The following is a 19,095-nucleotide window of genomic DNA, read 5'->3' as shown; positions in this document are numbered from 1 at the left end:
TTTGAGATAACATCCAGCTTTCGAGTCGTTCTGTCCAGCGGTGCAGGAGTACATTCACACGGATGATAATCAACCCACTTCTGATGACAATTCCCCACTTCAACATGAAGGTTAAACACCTGAGTTGGAGGTGGTCATCCCAACTTGGTATAACGTTCCCATGTACACACCAAGTACAACAACCATTCTCAACTTGTATCCTCCAGCGGTTCAGGAGTGCATAAAATGGAGCACGTATGTAAATTGGCCAAGTAGTTTGATTCTATCAAGTTTTCATCTATACCATGATAATACTGTGAAACACTCGTAATACACTCTCCCACTGAGTGCGTAGTTGCACTATACACATAGGATTTGCTTCCCCACACCCTCCACCCCCACGACTTAATTATTTTACTGCCTAAAACCTTCCCGGGCACACCACAAGTTCAACCACCAAATCAACTCCTTCCATCCGGCGAATATAAGTGAATACAAGTCAAACACATGCCACACACTGAGGATGATGGGAAAAGGGGAGGCAGGCATCCTCCCCCACTTTTCCTGACAAGGATAACTTTGAGCACACCTTACTGTGTGTTAACATAACTACACACTTTACCAATACTTTGATGCTTTATCAAATCTCCGTGATGTAATGCTGAGTGTCCACTCCGAGTCTGGGAGGTCAGCGGTTCAAGTCCTGGAGGAGTCATACGTGCCGCTTCCTTGCTTGTTTCTCAGCATTGAAAAATATAGAGCACAGATAAAGAAGAAAGAAGAACATAGGTTGGCAGTCGTTGTGAAGGCTTGATGGACCTCATGGTCTCGTCCTGGAATTGAAGTTCCTCATAAGGGAACTCGTTGTTATTTCCCCACACAAGCCGAGAGAAAAGTTGGGTTAAGCAGTTTTATGATCGAGGAACAATTTTATTTAAATTGAATGTTTTATTTTCAACACGAATCGGAAAATAAATCTGCCATTTTACCGTACAGACTCAGACCCGACTCAGAATTCGTCCTGACCGCACGTGCGCACAGAGGAGTGAGATCATATTTTAACTCTCTGTCTCTCCTGTCTGGTAGTGAAACAAAATTGAAAATCATTCCAAACAGGAAACTTACTGTTTTTTTAAAGACGTCATAAAGGAGACAAACAACAGGCACAGATAACTAATGTAACGGGTTAGATAAGGTGGTGTAAAAGACACTGCGTTAACGGTGGTAAACTTCCAGGATAAATATATATATTTTTTTTAATGCGGCTTTTTCAATCTTTATTTTATTTAAATCGAATGGCATACTTGAACGCTGTGGAACACCAATCACCTTTTTGTCACTTCCCAATACCTCCAGTTTTGAAGTACTTGGACACGGTACATAAGGTGGTGTATAAGACACTGCATCAATGGTGCTAAACTTCCAGAATTAATTTTTCTCGACCTGTAAAGTCATTATTTTATTTAAATTGAATTATATACTTGAACATTGTGTGGAGTAAGGAGTTCTATGAACGATCTAGTGAGGGTACCAAGCCTGTCAGGCTGGGTAACTTGTTGTTTTTCTTCTGTTTATTTATTAAACAGCCATCACAGCGGCCATTTTTCGGGTTTATTCCCTTTTAAATTCATTTTCTCTGCAACCGCTTGTCAGGTTGACGTGAAATTTTTTCACCATAGGAGTGATTACTGAGTGTAGAAGTTTTTATTGAAAAGTGTGACATCATAGGTCATGTGATGTGGCAGCCATGTTGGAAAAAAAGAAAACCTTTGGACCTCTATCTCTGAAACCGCTCCGTGGAAAACATTGAAACTTTTGGCACACGTCAAGTACTCATCATGGGGAATAAGCGTTGTTGATCATGTCTTCGGTGAAGTGGTATCCCGGCCAACATTCGACGCGTAGAACGCTATATCTGATAAGTATGAAAATTATTGAGGGTCATCTCGGGATAAATTGGTTGACAGAGTTAAATTGTTGGCATCATCGGTCATGTGGTTTTGCAGCCATTTTTTTTGTTGTTGAAAAAAAACCCCCCAAAAAACCTTCAACAATCCTCTTCTCTGAAATCGCTGAACATATCGATGCGAAGCTAGTCTTGGGGATTGTAAGTTGTAAATTTTAACATGATAGGTCACATGGTTTGGCAGCTATGATTAATTTTTTTTTCCGAAGAATAAACCTTTAAAAATCCTCTCCAGAATGGCTTGACAGATCGAGGGGAAACTTCACACACATGGTCCCCAAGTCTTGGGGGATACCAGGGTCTTCACGAATAATTCATATGTCACATGGTCTGGCAGCCATGTTGGATTAGACAAAAATCTTAAATTTTTTTTTTTTTTATCTTGAACCGTTTCATCAATCGACGTGAAACTTCAAAATTATGATCCAGTACTCACGGGGAATATATGTTTTAAATTTCAATCTGCTCGGCCACATGGTCTTGCAGCCAGAATTATTTTATTTTTTTAATCTGGGTTCTTTTTATTTTTTTATTTTTTATTTTTTAACAAGCCTCACTTGGCTGTTCCTGGATTGGTTTGAGGGTAGAGGAGTAGCAGCTGAAACCTGAAGCCTGGTTGCATAAAGTATTGTTAAGGAAAATTTTGAGGATTTACTGAAATATTTCCTCAAGATTCCCCTTTAGGACATCCCTAAATTGAAGATTGTTGCATATTCGACTATTCCTTAAAACCTTTTCCTAAAAACAAAAACACGAAGTGAGACGTGTGGGGCCTCATTCGACTCGGGGGAGTCCCATTTTACCGTGTGGACCCGTGATACGAACACATGACTTCGTGTTCAGGTTGCGTAGATACCAATTCAGTATATACCAATGATGTTCCCAGGAAAAAGGGTCAACTACGTACGTAATAAATAAATTGAACGCAGCATGTTACGAGGTCCATAACTCGTCAATTCTCATTGTAAAGATGTGTGGGGCCTCGTATGACTCGGGTGGGGGGCGTCCCGGTTTTACCCTGTGGACCCAGGTCTTACCCAAATCGAGGGATTCTTAACAATTATATATTATTTATTGAACATGAAATTAAACATTTTAATTAAACATAAAAATACGTGAACAACACACATCCTGCAACTATACAATGTATTCTCTCTGTTGTGTTTGAGAAAAGCCTCCACGGATGCTTCTGTCTCTTCCTGAAACCAGTTTGTGGATTGTTTCACCACCATCCTGCTTTCGGATACCTCTTCCTCTCTCTAAACTGATTGGTTGCCTCGCATAGCAACGGCTGCTAAGGATTTCATCACATTTAAGGAAATCCTTCCTTGAGGATATCCTGAGGGTTGTTTATGCAACAGCCCTCAAGGAAATCCTTCTTTGAGGAATCACAGTGTGAATCCTTCCTTAAGGATGAGGGGATTTTCTGTAACCGGGCCCGAATCCTATTCAGGTTCCTTCTGATGACCCAACTTTGCTTTTTGCTTTTTACAGTTCCCTCTGATGGCTTCAATGCAGTATTTGGTCTTCGAATCGATTTGAATTGAATTTTAAAAATCCCATTCTGAATTCAGTTTTATAAAAAGCACGTCATGGGTCACGTGTCTGATCAAAGCGGGAAGTCTTGGTACCCAGTCATCACTGCCAGCAGTTATAAAGTGGTGGTTCTAATTATTATTGTTATTATTTTTATTATCACCAGCAGAGTACCTGCCTGATGGGTGATCTTGTTCCAAGCATGCAATGTGTTCTTTTGACACCTACCTACATTTGGGAAGTGTATAGGTAACTGGCAGCTCTGTAGAGGCAAACATACATAACCTCAGTTACGCACATGAAGCAAAAACATACCTACTACTTGTAATTCAAAACAAAACACCTCACTGCAGTGGAAAACGTGGGGACAGTAATACTGTACAGTAAATGATGGAGACTTGTGGAGGCAAGTCCCCATCTGGAGATCCCCATCTGGAGGTGGTGCTGCATGATATACATTTACAAGGAGAATTTGCGTCCCTCCCCCCCCCCCCCCCGCAACCCCAAGACTATCGTTAAAGATAAAAACACCCCTATACATCAATTGGGGGTCATGCTGATTCTTTGTAGCAAGTCTGAATGTAATTGATCCAGAACTGTAGTAGTAGCACGACAAACCAACAAACAAACCCATATACACACAAACACCGGTCCGTGAATTATCATAAGAATTACTAGTATAAAAGCCCATAAAAATATGACGGGTTGGAGATGTTTTATTAAATTGGAAGATATGATGTTTCGAAGTAAGAAGCGTGATTTAAAAAAAAAGTCCATGTACAAATGTGACCTGATTTTCTTTATCTTCTGGGACGTTTCATTTTGACGGCACAGCCTCGTGAGCATGCCAAAGTCTGAAGCCTCGGCCTAGTGTCAGGTGTGCTAATATGTTCTTTATTTATTAGACATCCTACGGACGTAAATTAACACTCCTTTTACTCTGTGTGCGTTGCACATCATGTGCAGTGAATTTCACTTCCCTGCACCTTGTATTTATTGTTATTTTTTTTAAACACTTCTGTACACCACCCTTAAGGCCCAGTTTGCAAGTGACCGTCTACAATTCCAATGGAAGAGATGTAATTACTCTCTTATGAAAAATGTTTTTCGAGTTTTTTTTTTTAATCCTTAAAAATAGACCAGAGTGAACACATCATCATGTTTAAAGATTGGCCTTTAAAATCCCACTCAAATCGTCGTTATGAAGAGACAGATAAATACACAAGCACACACTGTTTTATTTGGTTAATATTATTACATAAAGAGCCTTTTTAAAAATAATTTTGGCTTCATATTAAATACTGAACAGCTTATGTGACTTCCCCTACTTATATTCTCATCTCATTACTCGTAATGCTGCTTTGGTGTTTGAAATCTGTAGTATGTTGGTGTTTCATGATGTTACAAACATAAACAAATTCTACAGCTTGTATATATATTATAATATATTATAAAAAGCTAATTGGAAAACTTTATTCCAAACACCAAACGAGAGAAAAAAAAAAATGAAAACAATTGCCCACTTTTGTTGTTCTCTCTGTGTGCAGAGTAACCCAGATTCCAGCGGGAAAACGTCATCTACTCTACCAAGATTTTTACGAAAAATGAGGAAATGTGTCAGACAAGTGTTAAACGATTTCAAGTAGATGCCCACACCGCTGAGGTGCAAGTTATAATTGTTGTTCACCACTCGGCGATAACAAAAGAAGCGTTGAGAATTGCGACGTCCACGAAGACGAATGGTATCCAAGGAAATGTGCGAGGTCCATTCAATCAAACGCTGTTTCTATCCCATGAAGGATCGACAATTTATGTACAAATACGTTTTAGGAATGAAAGGACACACAGAAGAAAGGAGACCAATGCCAGCTGTTTGATTATAGCATTATGCCGCTGCTGATGCTGCTTATAGGACGTTGGTTTGTTCGGCTATTGACAACACTTCAGTTAAACTCTATTTATTTAAATCGGTTACAACTTGTATCATTTTCCTGGATCTATTTATAACCATCAAGTTTATTATCTGCAATGCATATATGTCATGGTCAAGCCATGTTGACGATGTGTCCTGGCCGTGTTCATGCCCATGGTTTCTTGTGTGAATAACTACGGTCTCAATGAGATGTCTCTCTCCAGCATTTTGGATCACGCTGCTCCTCGGGTCGTATTCCAAGGGATGCCAAAGCGGAGCCACGTTCGAATCGATGTTTTAACTGGGATTACTTTTGCAGTACAACTCTAATATTGTGTACAATAAGAATTGCATTTCGTTTCATCCGACGCAAGGTGTCGTGTCCACTTTAAAGTTTGCTATTTTTAACGACCCCTCGTCTGAAATATTACACTGTATAAAATTAATCTTATTGCTGTTTTCACAACCATTCTTTTATTTATTATTATTATTATTATTATTATTATTATTATTTATTTCAAGATTAAAGCTGCCTCTGATGTATGAAAAAAAACCTCGCTTTTGAGTGGATGACTGCGTTCATGACACATCCCATGCAATGTCTATTGTGTATCATTAAATGTTAGGATGACTAATATATATATATATATATATATATATATATATATATATATATATATATATATATATATATGATGTATAATTCGGAAGAAGTAAATGATAATGTAGTTTTGTACTCCCAGTAGGGAAAAAGCACAGCCCTTGTGAAAACATCCGGTGGAGCTATGTGCTAAACTGTAGAGCAGTGGTGGGCGACCCAAGATGATCAGAGGGGCACACGTCCGGCCCTCAAAAGGCCGCTCGACCCTCTTTACTACTATTCCAGCCAAAATGATCCCTTTTCATCTCACAAAAGAATGATCACATTACTTTATATGGACATTAAGAATGTAATCGAGGATTGAACACATGAATCAAGAAAAAGGTCATCGACTGGTGATTCAGGACCGTACAAAGATTCGTCCACACAATCTGGTTCCTGTAAATCACAGGAGCTGCAGGTAGATGCGTTGAAAGCCACGGAATGCCCACCACTTCTCTCCAGTAATTGTGTAATTCTTTCGAGTTTCGATAAAATATTTTGAATCAAAGTTTTCCAAAGATATTACTTACCACTTTTAGCATTACTTACTATCAATGTCAATTTCTTTCTTACCTACGTGTCTGTCCAAGAGTGTGACGTTTGTACCATCAAATGGCGAAATAAAGTTTCAACAGAACAAACATTGTTGTTTCACTGCTTGGTTTCCATGTGTGAACAAACCATTGTTGTCATGGCAAAGGCCATTGTGTACAATTAAAGTCAAAGACATAGTTATCGCGATGGAGGTAAGCTCCAAAATGTACCATTTGTGTTAATTTCCACTGACTTCGACATTAAACTATTGCTCTTAATCATAATCAGTTCTACGTACGTCTGCTCGTTTCTCCATTCCGGTCGTTTTTCTCCTAATTTACGTCAAGTAACACGTCAAAGTTTCAATGGCTGATTGCCAATCTAAAGAGAGATACAGACTTAAGGAAAGTGTACATATATGAGCAATATAAAACAACAATCTTGGGAACACAAAGCTCTGCATTCAAACCTGGTGGATTTGATAAAATCCTGAGAGTTAGGGAAAACGTGAAGCTTCTTTGAATTCCAGTCAATTCTTCCCAACTTCAACACCTGCCTTTTTCCCACAGCAGGAGCTGCCGTCCTTCAATAAACCTCACCAGTACAATACCAGGCCGGAAATCATACACGCAATCAAAACTGAACACGAATCATCATGGTGTCACAAGTGCAAGTCTTTTATAATTCCTCAAGATAATGTCAAAGATCGGATATGATTGCATTTCGAAAAGAAAACAAGATATTTTCCAGACATGGTTTAAAAACCACGACCAAGAGAACCAGTCGATATCCAGCTCTGAAGGAGACTCAGGTCATCTTGTATATAGCTTCTTCAAAGACCGTGGGGAACCTAATGCTCCGGATGTCAGCCGGTCCACAGGCAAAGACGCCTTGCCAGCATACAAGTCTGTTGAGGCTTCGCGTTGTGGTCAGGCTTACGTACAGGCCAATCTGTGCTGCCATCAAACAAGGCATTGCCATTTTCCACACGTCAGAGATAGGAAAAGGTGAGGTGTGTGCGAGGATATGATGAACATATTTTGATTTTGATTCAGGCCAAAACTCGCATCGTTTGAAAACTTTTCCTTTCACTTGCTCGAGTAAAAAGAAAATTTTTAAAACAATTGGTAAAGAAACAATGATGTCGCTTCTGGAGAATGTTGAATAATGCCTTCTTGAGTGGACTGGTACTGAAGCTTTGCAAACTCATCATGTGATTAATCTGACTTGATGATCTCCATCCGTTCTGCAAACAATATTTTCCCAGATTTTGTCATTTGCTAATCTGATACTCGATCATCAGTGTTTATCACGACACTTCTGTCCTTGTTGCTGTTCATTAACTGATTGCGTGTAGAAACAGGTGAGCACTGAGACAGGTACTGATACTGATAGCATGTGTGATGTGGACTTTAATTGTTTCGCGGAGACACCCTTGCCCCTTACCTGTTTGTCATAGTACTTGATTATGCAGTCAAACACCATCAAATGCAAGAGGGAGGAATTGGGGTTCCAAATCAAATTAAGAAAAAGTAGAAGTCAAACAGGAGGTTCTACTGATCTCGACTTTGTTGATGACATTGCCTTATTGGCAGAAGGAATTGAGCGAGCACAAGGACTCAAGAGAGTAGAAACAAGCGCTGGTAAGATCGAGCTAACAATTAAAGCTAAGAAAACAAAAGTTAGGTCAGGTCAGGTATGGGAGCATGCACTGGAGTAGCACGTCGCTGCGTCCACTTTCTGCCGGTACTCCAGGGGCCTCCGTACGGCCATCCCCCAGGAAGATGCCTGGCCCATCCCCAACTCCTTGAGATGCTGATCAACCTGCTGCAACCACAAGGAACGTGGTCGGCCCATTGGCCTCTTCCACTCACGAGGCTTCCTCGCTGAGAATCTGGTGAGCGGGATCAACGTCAGGAACATGAGCCACATGTCCATACAGCCGCAGCTGACGCTCACGGACGATGCAGGTAACAAATCTCATTTGAGTCTCTCTCAGCAACCGCTCGTTGGACACAGTCTGACCACCAATAGCCAAGGATTCTCCAAAGAGACCTGATACCAAATGAATTAAGTCTCTGTCTCAGATCCCTGGTCAGAGTCCAAGTCTCACATCCATAGAGCAAGACTGGAAGCACCAAGGCCCTGAAGACTCAGACCTTTGTTGTCCTGCACAGGTACCAACAGCATCACAACCTATGATCCAGTGAATCCATGACTCCCCAGGCCTGACCAAGATGTCTGTTGACTTCTGGCTCATGGCCAGCAGAGGCATGAATATTGTTGCAGATTTGGAAAGCTATTGCACTCAACATTCAGGTCCTTTAGGTCGGTTATATCGGTAAGTACATGTTGCCAGTTAGCGACCCGTCTCTTGTATAATAGGTAAATAAATGCGCTGCGATTTGTATTAGGAAAACCATCTGCAACAACAACAGCCACAAAGTGCCCATTGGTGGCGGACCCGCTGCGGAACAGCGAGCGTCCCCTGCGCGCTTGCTGGAATGCGGGCGTGTTCAGACTGCATCCCCGATCTGAATTCCTAACCCAATATGGGCATAAAAGCAGTTTGCGGGGGGAATGGAATGCGGCAGCCCCCACCGGCGGTGGATGAGTCATGCCAGAAGAAAAGGTGCACCTGAGAGGAATGCGAGGGCTCACGGCAGAAGGTGGTCTGGTGCGAAGAAGACAGAGCTCGAAAAGAACGATCCTAAACCGTGAGCCGTGCAGTTCCACTTTCTGGAGGCGAGACCTCAGAATAAAAGGTCCACGAAGGGAGGAAAAGGGAAGCAGAGGATAGAAGGTCCCTGAGGAGATTTTTGAAGGGAGAAGGGAAGAGAGAAGGAGCCTCAGCAGTCCGCCTGGCTGGGCTTGCTCGTCGCCATCAGCCCTGGTCCTTGTCCTCATCATCACCCCACCTCCTCCTTCGCATGATAGCGAGCTGGGGCGACGACCCCGATTTACCCTAGCTGTGTTCAGCTGCGCTGGTCCGTCCGACGGTGGCCGGAGTTCTGTGAAGAAGTGGACGTCCAGCCGCGTGCTCGTGGCAAGGTAGCCAGAGCTAACCTGACCCTCAGCCCAACTGTCCTCCGGGCTGGAGGTCCCATTAAAGACTATTTTGGTCCATTTCTGTCTGCGTATGTGTCTCTGTGTGTGGACCCCGGTATAATAAGTAGTGAATTGCACAAGTACCTGTGCTGTATATTATTTGCCTTGCTTATTATTCGGTTTAAATCTGCTCTCGTATCTTGTCCCTATTCCCCCCATTGATTGCTTGCCTGCTGTATAAAATAAATGCCCCATTGTTTGAATGTACATCTGCTCGTTGCGTCACTTTCCTACCATTGACTGCCACGACGCATTCGGGAAATTAGCTGGCTATTAAGGCCGATAAACGTGACAATTTGGTCCGACGGAACTTGGCGATTTAAAACCGCTCGGCAAAACGCACACGGGACGAGCGCGCTTCGCGGCTCGTTCCGTACAAGTCTCCGTCGAGGTATAAATTCTCGGTATTTCTGTCTGCGTGGATAATTAGGTATGTCGAGATTCGGCGATTGACCCTGTACCACGCGGGCAGGATATTGACAAGTTTATGGTGCGTTATGGCACCCGTAGCGGGTTTTCGGGGTTATCCGGAAGGCTACGACTGAATTCCGGCTTTCGGCGGGCGCGCGACTGCGTTTGGGCTAAAGCGTTCGTGCGTGGCCGTCTGAACCGCGTAATTTGTAACAATATCATTGCTAAGGTAAGTGAATCTCTCTGTGACCTCAACATCCTCACCACAAACAGGAACAGACAAGATAGCAGAATCCAACATGTCATTGAAAGCCTGGATCTTGGTTTTGACCCAGGAAACCCATAATACCAGTTGCTTGGACAAATCATTCAACACCTTGAGGACCCACAAAGGGATCTCCAGAGTCTCTGCAAATATGACCACATCATCTGCAAAATGAAGGTCAGAGATCTTGACATTCCTAAACGATGCACCACAGCTTGATCACCAGTAATAAATGGAAATAAGTCAGAGATGGTATCACCACAACTCACAGCACTCTCAGTACCAGAGTATAATTCAGACATCAGATTGGTCAGTTTTGGTGGCACCACATGAAGACCAAGAATCCTCGAGAGGGCAGCGCTATTCACTGAATCGAACGCTTTGCAGAGATCAACATCGGCTGTAAGCAGCCCTGAACAAAATTAACATTTCATTCGGTGAGGACCCGAAGGGCAAGGATACGGTCAATGGTTGATCTCTTTGGTGTAAAGCCTGACTGCTCTGGGCGCTGGTGCTCAAGAAGATGGTGGCGAACCCGATCAAGAGTTATCCGAGTAAAGACCTTGCCCGGCACTGAGAGCAGCGTCAACCCTTGGTAGTTGTTGCAGTCTTGGCGATCACCCTTCCCTTTCCAGAGAGGGACAACAAGGCCCTCCTCCAATCAGTTGGGATGATGCCTGTGTTCCAGGCAGAGCACAAAACTGCATGCAACGACATGAGTACAGCACTTCCCCCAGCCTTGAGAAGTTCAGCATGGATGCCACAGATCCCTGGAGCTTTACGCCATTTCAACCGGTTCACCACAGCCTGTTTCCACATAGGAAGGTTGATAACAGTTGATTGGAAGGTCAGCAATCAGGATAGTAACACCTCTGACATCCAACTCAACAGCTGGTGGATCAGCCTGGTACAGCCACTCAAAGTAACTGGCCCAGCAGGCCTTCACTTCGGACTCCTCTGTCAAGAGGTCTCCACCCTCTGCTCTGCAGTACACTGAGGGATGGACTTGGATGAACGCAATGCGTGAATTCTCCCGTAACTAGGATGAGAATCACTTGACCACAGGTGATGCTCTACCCCCTCACAGATTCCTCACACATAGGCCTCCTTGTCCACCCTTAGCCGCATGTACAGTTTTACGCCTCAACTCCCTGAACAGCTCAGCTCTGCCATTCAGCCTGGCCCTGCGACTCTGGTCAATGGTATCCCATGTCCCTTGAGAGACAAAATTCTTCTTCGTCCTCTGGTGAGTTCCAAGACATGTACCGTCAACATCAAGGATGGTCGTCTTGAAAGCACTCCAAAACACTTCAGAATTCCCCAATGCATTCAGACCCCTGAAATCCCCTTTCAGCCTGTTCGCAAACTCCTCAGCTTCCCTCTCATCCCTGAGCTTGCCAACATGCAGCCTCGGCTGGGATGGTACCATTCTCCCGGATTTAGGCTGCAACTTCAGAGTTGCTACAACAAGCCTGTGGAGGTTCTACCGATGTCGGAAAATATCGGTAAAGGAACTGAGCACTCCGGTGGACCCTACAGTTCTGGATCATCCTCCAGCAACCAGCAATGAGCACCTGGTCAATATCCTTTGCCACACCTCCAGCGTTGGAATACCAAGTTCAGCGATGAGCCTGTGACCCATGGGGACCAACACATGTCTCATAACCATCCCTATCAGTTCCAGTGGATGAATTGAAATCCCCCACGACGAGAAGAGTATCTCGCCTGGGGCACTGAACAACCACATAATCGAGCGTGTCATCGAATGCGTCGTTCACGGTGAGATAATTTACCTCAATCAGAGCACATACAGAGATCAGGGAAATGACACGAAAGGAGTGACGGACCTTGGTCTCATTGTATGCTCATTGATCGGTGTTACCTTATTTACCATTGGAATTGGCTTATGGACTCAGCTCCAGCTACTCCTTGGGCATGGTAACCATTAGAGCGACCAGACCAAAAGTAGGTGTAACCACCCGCCATGATCTCACCACAATCCTGTCTCTGAATTTCAGATCGTGCTGCAATATCGATATTGAAACGCTTGAGCTCAGATGATAACACAGACAATTCGGTCCCTCCTGAAGGTGCTGCCCCCGGTTAACCCAAGGAGAATGCCGACTGGTGGACGACACCTCAGCACCACCTCGACACACACGACCGCAATCTGACCAGGGAAGTTTACCCCATGGTTTTTCCTCCTATCATCAAAGAGTGGGGGGTTGGGGGGGGTCCCGAAGGATTTGCCCCAAGCCTGTCATCCGGTGAGCTGCCCTGCTGAAGGCAGCTGCACAGGAGGTATTCTCATGGAGTGGGTTTTCTATTTTCTTTACAGTTTTCTTGTGTTTCGTGGAGTGAAGGGTTTTACGGTGGCTGGAGTGCAAATCCTGCCACCAATCTCCTAAAAAAAAGTATCCGAACTGCAGGAGGACGTCCACAGACACAGTTGGGCACTAGATATGGATGGCCTTTGGCTCACAAGAAGCTCCTCCAGTCTTTGACAGGTTTTGTTTTTAATCCTGCTGGGTGTCCATATCATCCACCCTCCTCACCAGGAAACCTGGTGGGGGAGACGGTTTAGTCGCCGACAACCCGACCACGAAACAGGTTGGTACAGGTTTACATGATACCTGTCGCAAGTCACAGATCTAATCTGGCTTGACCTGACAATATAGTCACAGATCTGATCAACGTTTAACAGAACAGCTCAGGATATCGAATGAAGAAAAGGTAGAAGAGTCAAACAGGAGGTTCTACTGATCTCGACTTTGCCGATGAGCACTCCGGTGGACCCTACAGTTCTGGATCATCCTCCAGCAATCAGCAATGAGCACCTGGTTGCCTTATTGTCATAAGGAATTGAGCAAGCACAAGAACTCAAGAGAGGAGAAACAAGCGCCGGTAAGGTCGGGCTAACAATTAATGCTAAGAAAACAAAAGTGATGGCAATGAACCAGTCGAGAGAGGTCTCAATCGGATCAAATGATGGAAAAAAATTGAGATAATCAATGACATCAAGTATCTTGGTTCCTGATTAAACACAACAGCTCCGAATATCAAGCAAAGGAAAGCTGCTGCTGTATGGAGAGCTTGGAACAAACTTTCAAGAACATGGAAGTCGACACTCTCTCGGCATATCAATTAGTAACCGTGTATTGCAACAGTTGAGTCTGTCCTGCTTTATGGAAGTGATGCATGGACACTCAGTGAGACCCACGACAGGGGACTTTATTGATGCTATACGTGACTTCTTCATTCAGTTTTCAATGCCCATTGGGCTGAACATCGGACAAATAAAGAGCTCCATGGTTCTCTACCACAAGACTGTCGGTTAAAATTAGATGACGTTTCAGGTTTACTGGTCACTACCACCACTGCAAAGATGAACCTGTTTCCAATCTTGTACTCTGGACACCTAAACATGGAAGGCCGAAGTTGGGCAGACCTGCTCTCAACTACATCGACGTGTTGAAGAAGGATGCGAGCCTGGAGATGGACTAACGTCACACAGCAATGCTTGATCGAGAGGACATGGAAGCTGAGGATTGATGACATCTGAGTTGGGCCAATTTGCAATTTGTCCAGTTTGCTGGAGAAAACTTGCCTACTCTGCAGGAAGTACACCGTGGGATCTTTAACGTCCACCAATGAATGCTGGCAGACAGGATGCCCCTTTACGGCACACCTAATCACCCTACCTGTGAAACATCGGGATGACAGTTTATAGCTGGGCTGGGATTCAAACCTAAGCTGAACAGCTTCGAGGTGAGTGTGCGTACCTGTAGGTCGAGGCCATCCTGCCTGTCCATGTTTAAGTAACGACGAGTGATGAATTGTGTGGATGAATGATGCTCTGGCTTTTTCACTGGAAGGAAATGCTCGAGATTGCAATGAGCAGGGATGGTTCATATCCATGAGAAGTTGAGAGACACAAAGGAAATACATGGTCTGGAAAATATGTTATTTGGCATATGATTTTAGAAACCTGTAAAGGTGATCTACATGAGACAGGTCACGGCCGTAAGTAGTCTGGAGAAACCATCGGCCTATACTTTCAGGAGGCTTGTCCAGAAGATAGAAGGATTCACAAAATAACTTTTCTCGTGCGAAGAAACAAACATGCTAAGACTTTTGAAGGTTTTGTTCCAGGTGACGGATAAGCTTTTCAACTTAAAAAAAAAAACAAAGCTGAAAAATATTTGTCTGCAGTTTGTCTGTCAATGTGGAGATGAAACGTTTTGCTGAAGGTGGAATTATCAGGGAATTGTACAAGGACTTTCCCAGGTCAGCAGTTGTCTGGTAGTATGAGTTGCCCAGGTCAGCGGTTGCCCGGTAGTACAAGGAGTTTCTCAGGTCAGCAGTTGTCCGGTAGTACAAGAAGTTTCCCACGTCAACAATTGTCCGGTATGACAAGTTGCCCAGGTCAACAGTTGTCCGATAGTACCAGGAGTTGCCCAAGTCAGCAGTTAACAGTTATCCAGTAATACAAGGAGTTGCCCAGGGCAGCAGTTGTCCAATAGTATAAGGAGTTGCCCAGGTCAGTAGTCAACAGTTGCCCAGTAATACAAGGAGCTGCCCAGGTCAGCAGTTGTCCAATAGTACAAGGAGTTGCCCAGGTTAGCAGTTGTCCAGTAATACAAGGAGCTGCCAAGGTCAGCAGTTGTGCATTAGTCCAAGGAGTTTCCCAGGTCAGCAGTTGTCCAGTAATACAAGGAGCTGCCAAGGTCAGCAGTTGTCCATTACTACAAGGAGTTGCCCAGGTTAGCAGTTGTCCAGTAATACAAGGAGCTGCCAAGGTCAGCAGTTGTCCATTACTACAAGGAGTTGCCCAGGTTAGCAGTTGTCCAATAGTACAAGGAGTTGCCAAGGTCAGCAGTTGTCCAATAGTACAAGGAGTTGCCAAGGTCAGCAGTTGTCCAATAGTACAAGGAGTTGCCAAGGTCAGCAGTTGTCCAATAGTACAAGGAGTTGCCCAGGTCAGCAGTCAACGGTTGTCGAGTAATACAAGGAGTTGCCCAAGTCAGCAGTTGTTCACAATGTGAACAAAGAGTTCTCATCAAGTGGTCAATGGTCATTGGCATGTAAAAAGACGATGTTGGCATCAAAACAATGTCATGGGATGACAACCTTCATGAGAAAGTGCACATGAGAAAATGCCATCAAAACTGACATGATACTTTCAAGTAGCAAGGAAATTGATGAACCTGGATGTGAAAAGAGCCTTGTATATCATAAATGGAGAATGAGGAGTGTGATAGGCAATCATGCTCAGAGGTAATGCCTTCAAATGCAATCTTGACCACTTGTTTGTGACTCAGGCTGGATTTATCTCCAAGAGAGGAGAATATATGGTTAGCTTCAATTTCCTCCTTTGAATGGTTTTCAATGTACACTCAATATGTGATATATCAAGTAGTCATGTAACATGTGGTAAAGTTTAAATTCTCTCCGTTGAATGGTTTATGATGTACACTCAATATGTGTAATATCAAGTAGTCAAGTATCATGTGGTAAAGTTTAAATTTCCTCCGTTGAACAGTTTCCAATGTACATTCATTATGTGCCATATCAAGTGGTCATGGAACATGTGTTAAAGTTTAAATTCTCTCCGTTGAAGAGTTTATGATGTACACTCAATATGTGCAATATCAAGTAGTCATGTAATTTGTGTTAAAGTTTAAATTCTCTCCGTTGAACGGTTTATGATGTACACTCAATATGTGACATACCAAGTGGTCATGTAACATGTGGTAAAGCTTAAATTTCCTTTGTTAAACGGTTTTTGATGTACACTCATTATGTGCCATATCAAGTGGTCATGGAACATGTGTTAAAGTTTAAATTCTCTCCGTTGAACGGTTTATGATGTACACTCAATATGTGCTATATCAAGTAGTCAGGTAACATGTGGTGAAGTTTAAATTCTCTCCGTTGAACAGTTTATGATGTACACTCAATATGTGTTATATCAAATGGTCATGTAATATGTGGTGAAGTTTAAATTCTCTCCGTTGAACGGTTTATGATGTACACTCAATATGTGACATACCAAGTGGTCATGTAACATGTGGTAAAGCTTCAATTTCCTTTGTTAAACGGTTTTTGATGTACACTCATTATGTGCCATATCAAATGGTCATGTAATATGTGGTAAAGTTTATATTCTCTCCGTTGATCGGTTTATGATGTACCCTCAATATGTGCTATATCAAGTAGTCAGGTAACATGTGGTGAAGTTTAAATTCTCTCCGTTGAACAGTTTATGATGTACACTCAATATGTGTTATATCAAATGGTCACGTAATATGTGGTGAAGTTTAAATTCTCTCCGTTGAACGGTTTATGATGTACACTCAATATGTGCTATATCAAGTGGTTATGTAATGTGTGGTAAAGTTTAAATTCTCTCCGTTGAAAGGTTTATGATGTTCCCTCAATATGTTATATATCAAGTAGTCATGTAATGTGTGGTAAAGTTTAAATTCTCTCCCTTGAATGGTATATGATGTGCACTCAATATGTGCTATATCAAGTAGTCATGTAACATATGGTGAAGTTTAAATTCTCTCTGTTGAACGGTTTATGATGTACCCTCAATATGTGTAATATCAAGTAGTCATGTAACATATGGTGAAGTTTAAATTCTCTCTGTTGAACGGTTTTCGATGTACACTCAATATGTGTAATATCAAGTGGTCATGTAACATGTGGTGAAGTTTAAATTCTCTCTGTTGAACGGTTTTCTATGTACACTCAATATGTGTAATATCAAATGATTATGTAATATGTGGTAAAGTTTAAGTTTCCGCCATTGAACGGTTTATGATGTACACTCAATATGTGTAATATCAAGTGGTCAGGTAATGTATGGTAAAGTTTAAGTTTCCTCCTTTGAACTGTTTATGATGTATACTCAATATGTGTAATAACAAGTGGTCATGTAATATGTGGTGAAGTTTAAATTCTCTCCGTTTAACGGTTTATGATGTGCACTCAATATGTGCTATATCAAGTGGTCATGTAACATGTGGTAAAGTTTAAATTCTCTCCGTTGAACGGTTTATGATGTACCCTCAATATGTGCTATATCAAATAGTCATGTAATATGTGGTAAAGTTTAAATTCTCTCCGTTGAACGGTTTATGATGTACACTCAATATGTGATATATCAAGTAGTCATATAATGTGTGGTAAAGTTTAAATTCTCTCCGTTGAACGGTTTATGATGTACCCTCAATATGTGATATATCAAGTAGTCATATAATGTGTGGTAAAGTTTAAATTCTCTCCGTTGAACGGTTTATGATGTACACTCAATATGTGATATATCAAGTAGTCATATAATGTGTGGTGAAGTTTAAATTCTCTCCGTTGAATGGTTTATGATGTACCCTCAATATGTGTAATATCAAGTAGTCATGTGACATGTGGTGAAGTTTAAATTCTCTCCGTTGAACGGTTTATGATGTACACTCAATATGTGATATATCAAGTGGTCATGTAATGTGTGGTAAAGTTTAAATTCTCTCCGTTGAACGGTTTTTGATGTACACTCAATATCTGACATATCAAGTAGTCACGCAACATGTGGTGAAGTTTAAATTCTCTCCGTTAAACGGTTTATGATGTACACTCAATATGTGTAATATCAAGTGGTCAGGTAATGTATGGTAAAGTTTAAATTTCCTCCGTTGAACGGTTTATGATGTACACTCAATATGTGATATATCAAGTAGTCATATAATGTGTGGTGAAGTTTAAATTCTCTCCGTTGAACGGTTTATGATGTACCCTCAATATGTGTAATATCAAGTAGTCATGTGACATGTGGTGAATTTTAAATTCTCTCCGTTGAACGGTTTATGATGTACACTCAATATGTGATATATCAAGTGGTCATGTAATGTGTGGTAAAGTTTAAATTCTCTCCGTTGAACGGTTTTTGATGTACACTCAATATCTGACATATCAAGTAGTCACGCAACATGTGGTGAAGTTTAAATTCTCTCCGTTAAATGGTTTATGATGTACACTCAATATGTGTAATATCAAGTGGTCAGGTAATGTATGGTAAAGTTTAAGTTTCCTCCTTTGAACTGTTTATGATGTATACTCAATATGTGTAATAACAAGTGGTCATGTAATATGTGGTGAAGTTTAAATTCTCTCCGTTGAACGGTTTATGATGTACCCTCAATATGTGATATATCAAGTAGTCATATAATGTGTGGTAAAGTTTAAATTCTCTCCGTTGAACGGTTTATGATGTACACTCAATATGTGATATATCAAGTAGTCATATAATGTGTGGTGAAGTTTAAATTCTCTCCGTTGAATGGTTTATGATGTACCCTCAATATGTGTAATATCAAGTAGTCATGTGACATGTGGTGAAGTTTAAATTCTCTCCGTTGAACGGTTTATGATGTACACTCAATATGTGATATATCAAGTGGTCATGTAATGTGTGGTAAAGTTTAAATTCTCTCCGTTGAACGGTTTTTGATGTACACTCAATATCTGACATATCAAGTAGTCACGCAACATGTGGTGAAGTTTAAATTCTCTCCGTTAAACGGTTTATGATGTACACTCAATATGTGTAATATCAAGTGGTCAGGTAATGTATGGTAAAGTTTAAGTTTCCTCCTTTGAACTGTTTATGATGTATACTCAATATGTGTAATAACAAGTGGTCATGTAATATGTGGTGAAGTTTAAATTCTCTCCGTTTAACG

General features: G+C 42.0%; 1 protein-coding gene across 5 annotated transcripts in view; it reads left to right on the top strand.

The window, feature by feature from the left end:
- LOC147035897 (uncharacterized) overlaps positions 1-6,668 on the top strand; it is an 86,969-nt gene extending 80,301 nt beyond the window's left edge. For all 5 annotated transcript variants that reach the window (XM_085847957.1, XM_085847969.1, XM_085847965.1 and 2 more), the window contains one exon: positions 5,029-6,668. In XM_085847957.1, coding sequence (XP_085704083.1) covers positions 5,029-5,127 — 99 coding nt within the window. In that variant the 3' untranslated portion in view covers positions 5,128-6,668. The remainder of the gene's footprint in view (positions 1-5,028) is intronic.
- Positions 6,669-19,095: the final 12,427 nt, after the last annotated feature.

This window comes from Eptatretus burgeri, chromosome 1, assembly GCF_056783735.1.
Source record: "Eptatretus burgeri isolate ZD-2024b chromosome 1, Ebu_testis_v1, whole genome shotgun sequence".
NCBI lineage: Eukaryota > Metazoa > Chordata > Myxini > Myxiniformes > Myxinidae > Eptatretus > Eptatretus burgeri.
Note: the sequence above shows the minus strand (reverse complement) of the source record. Positions and strands in the feature narration are given on the sequence as shown.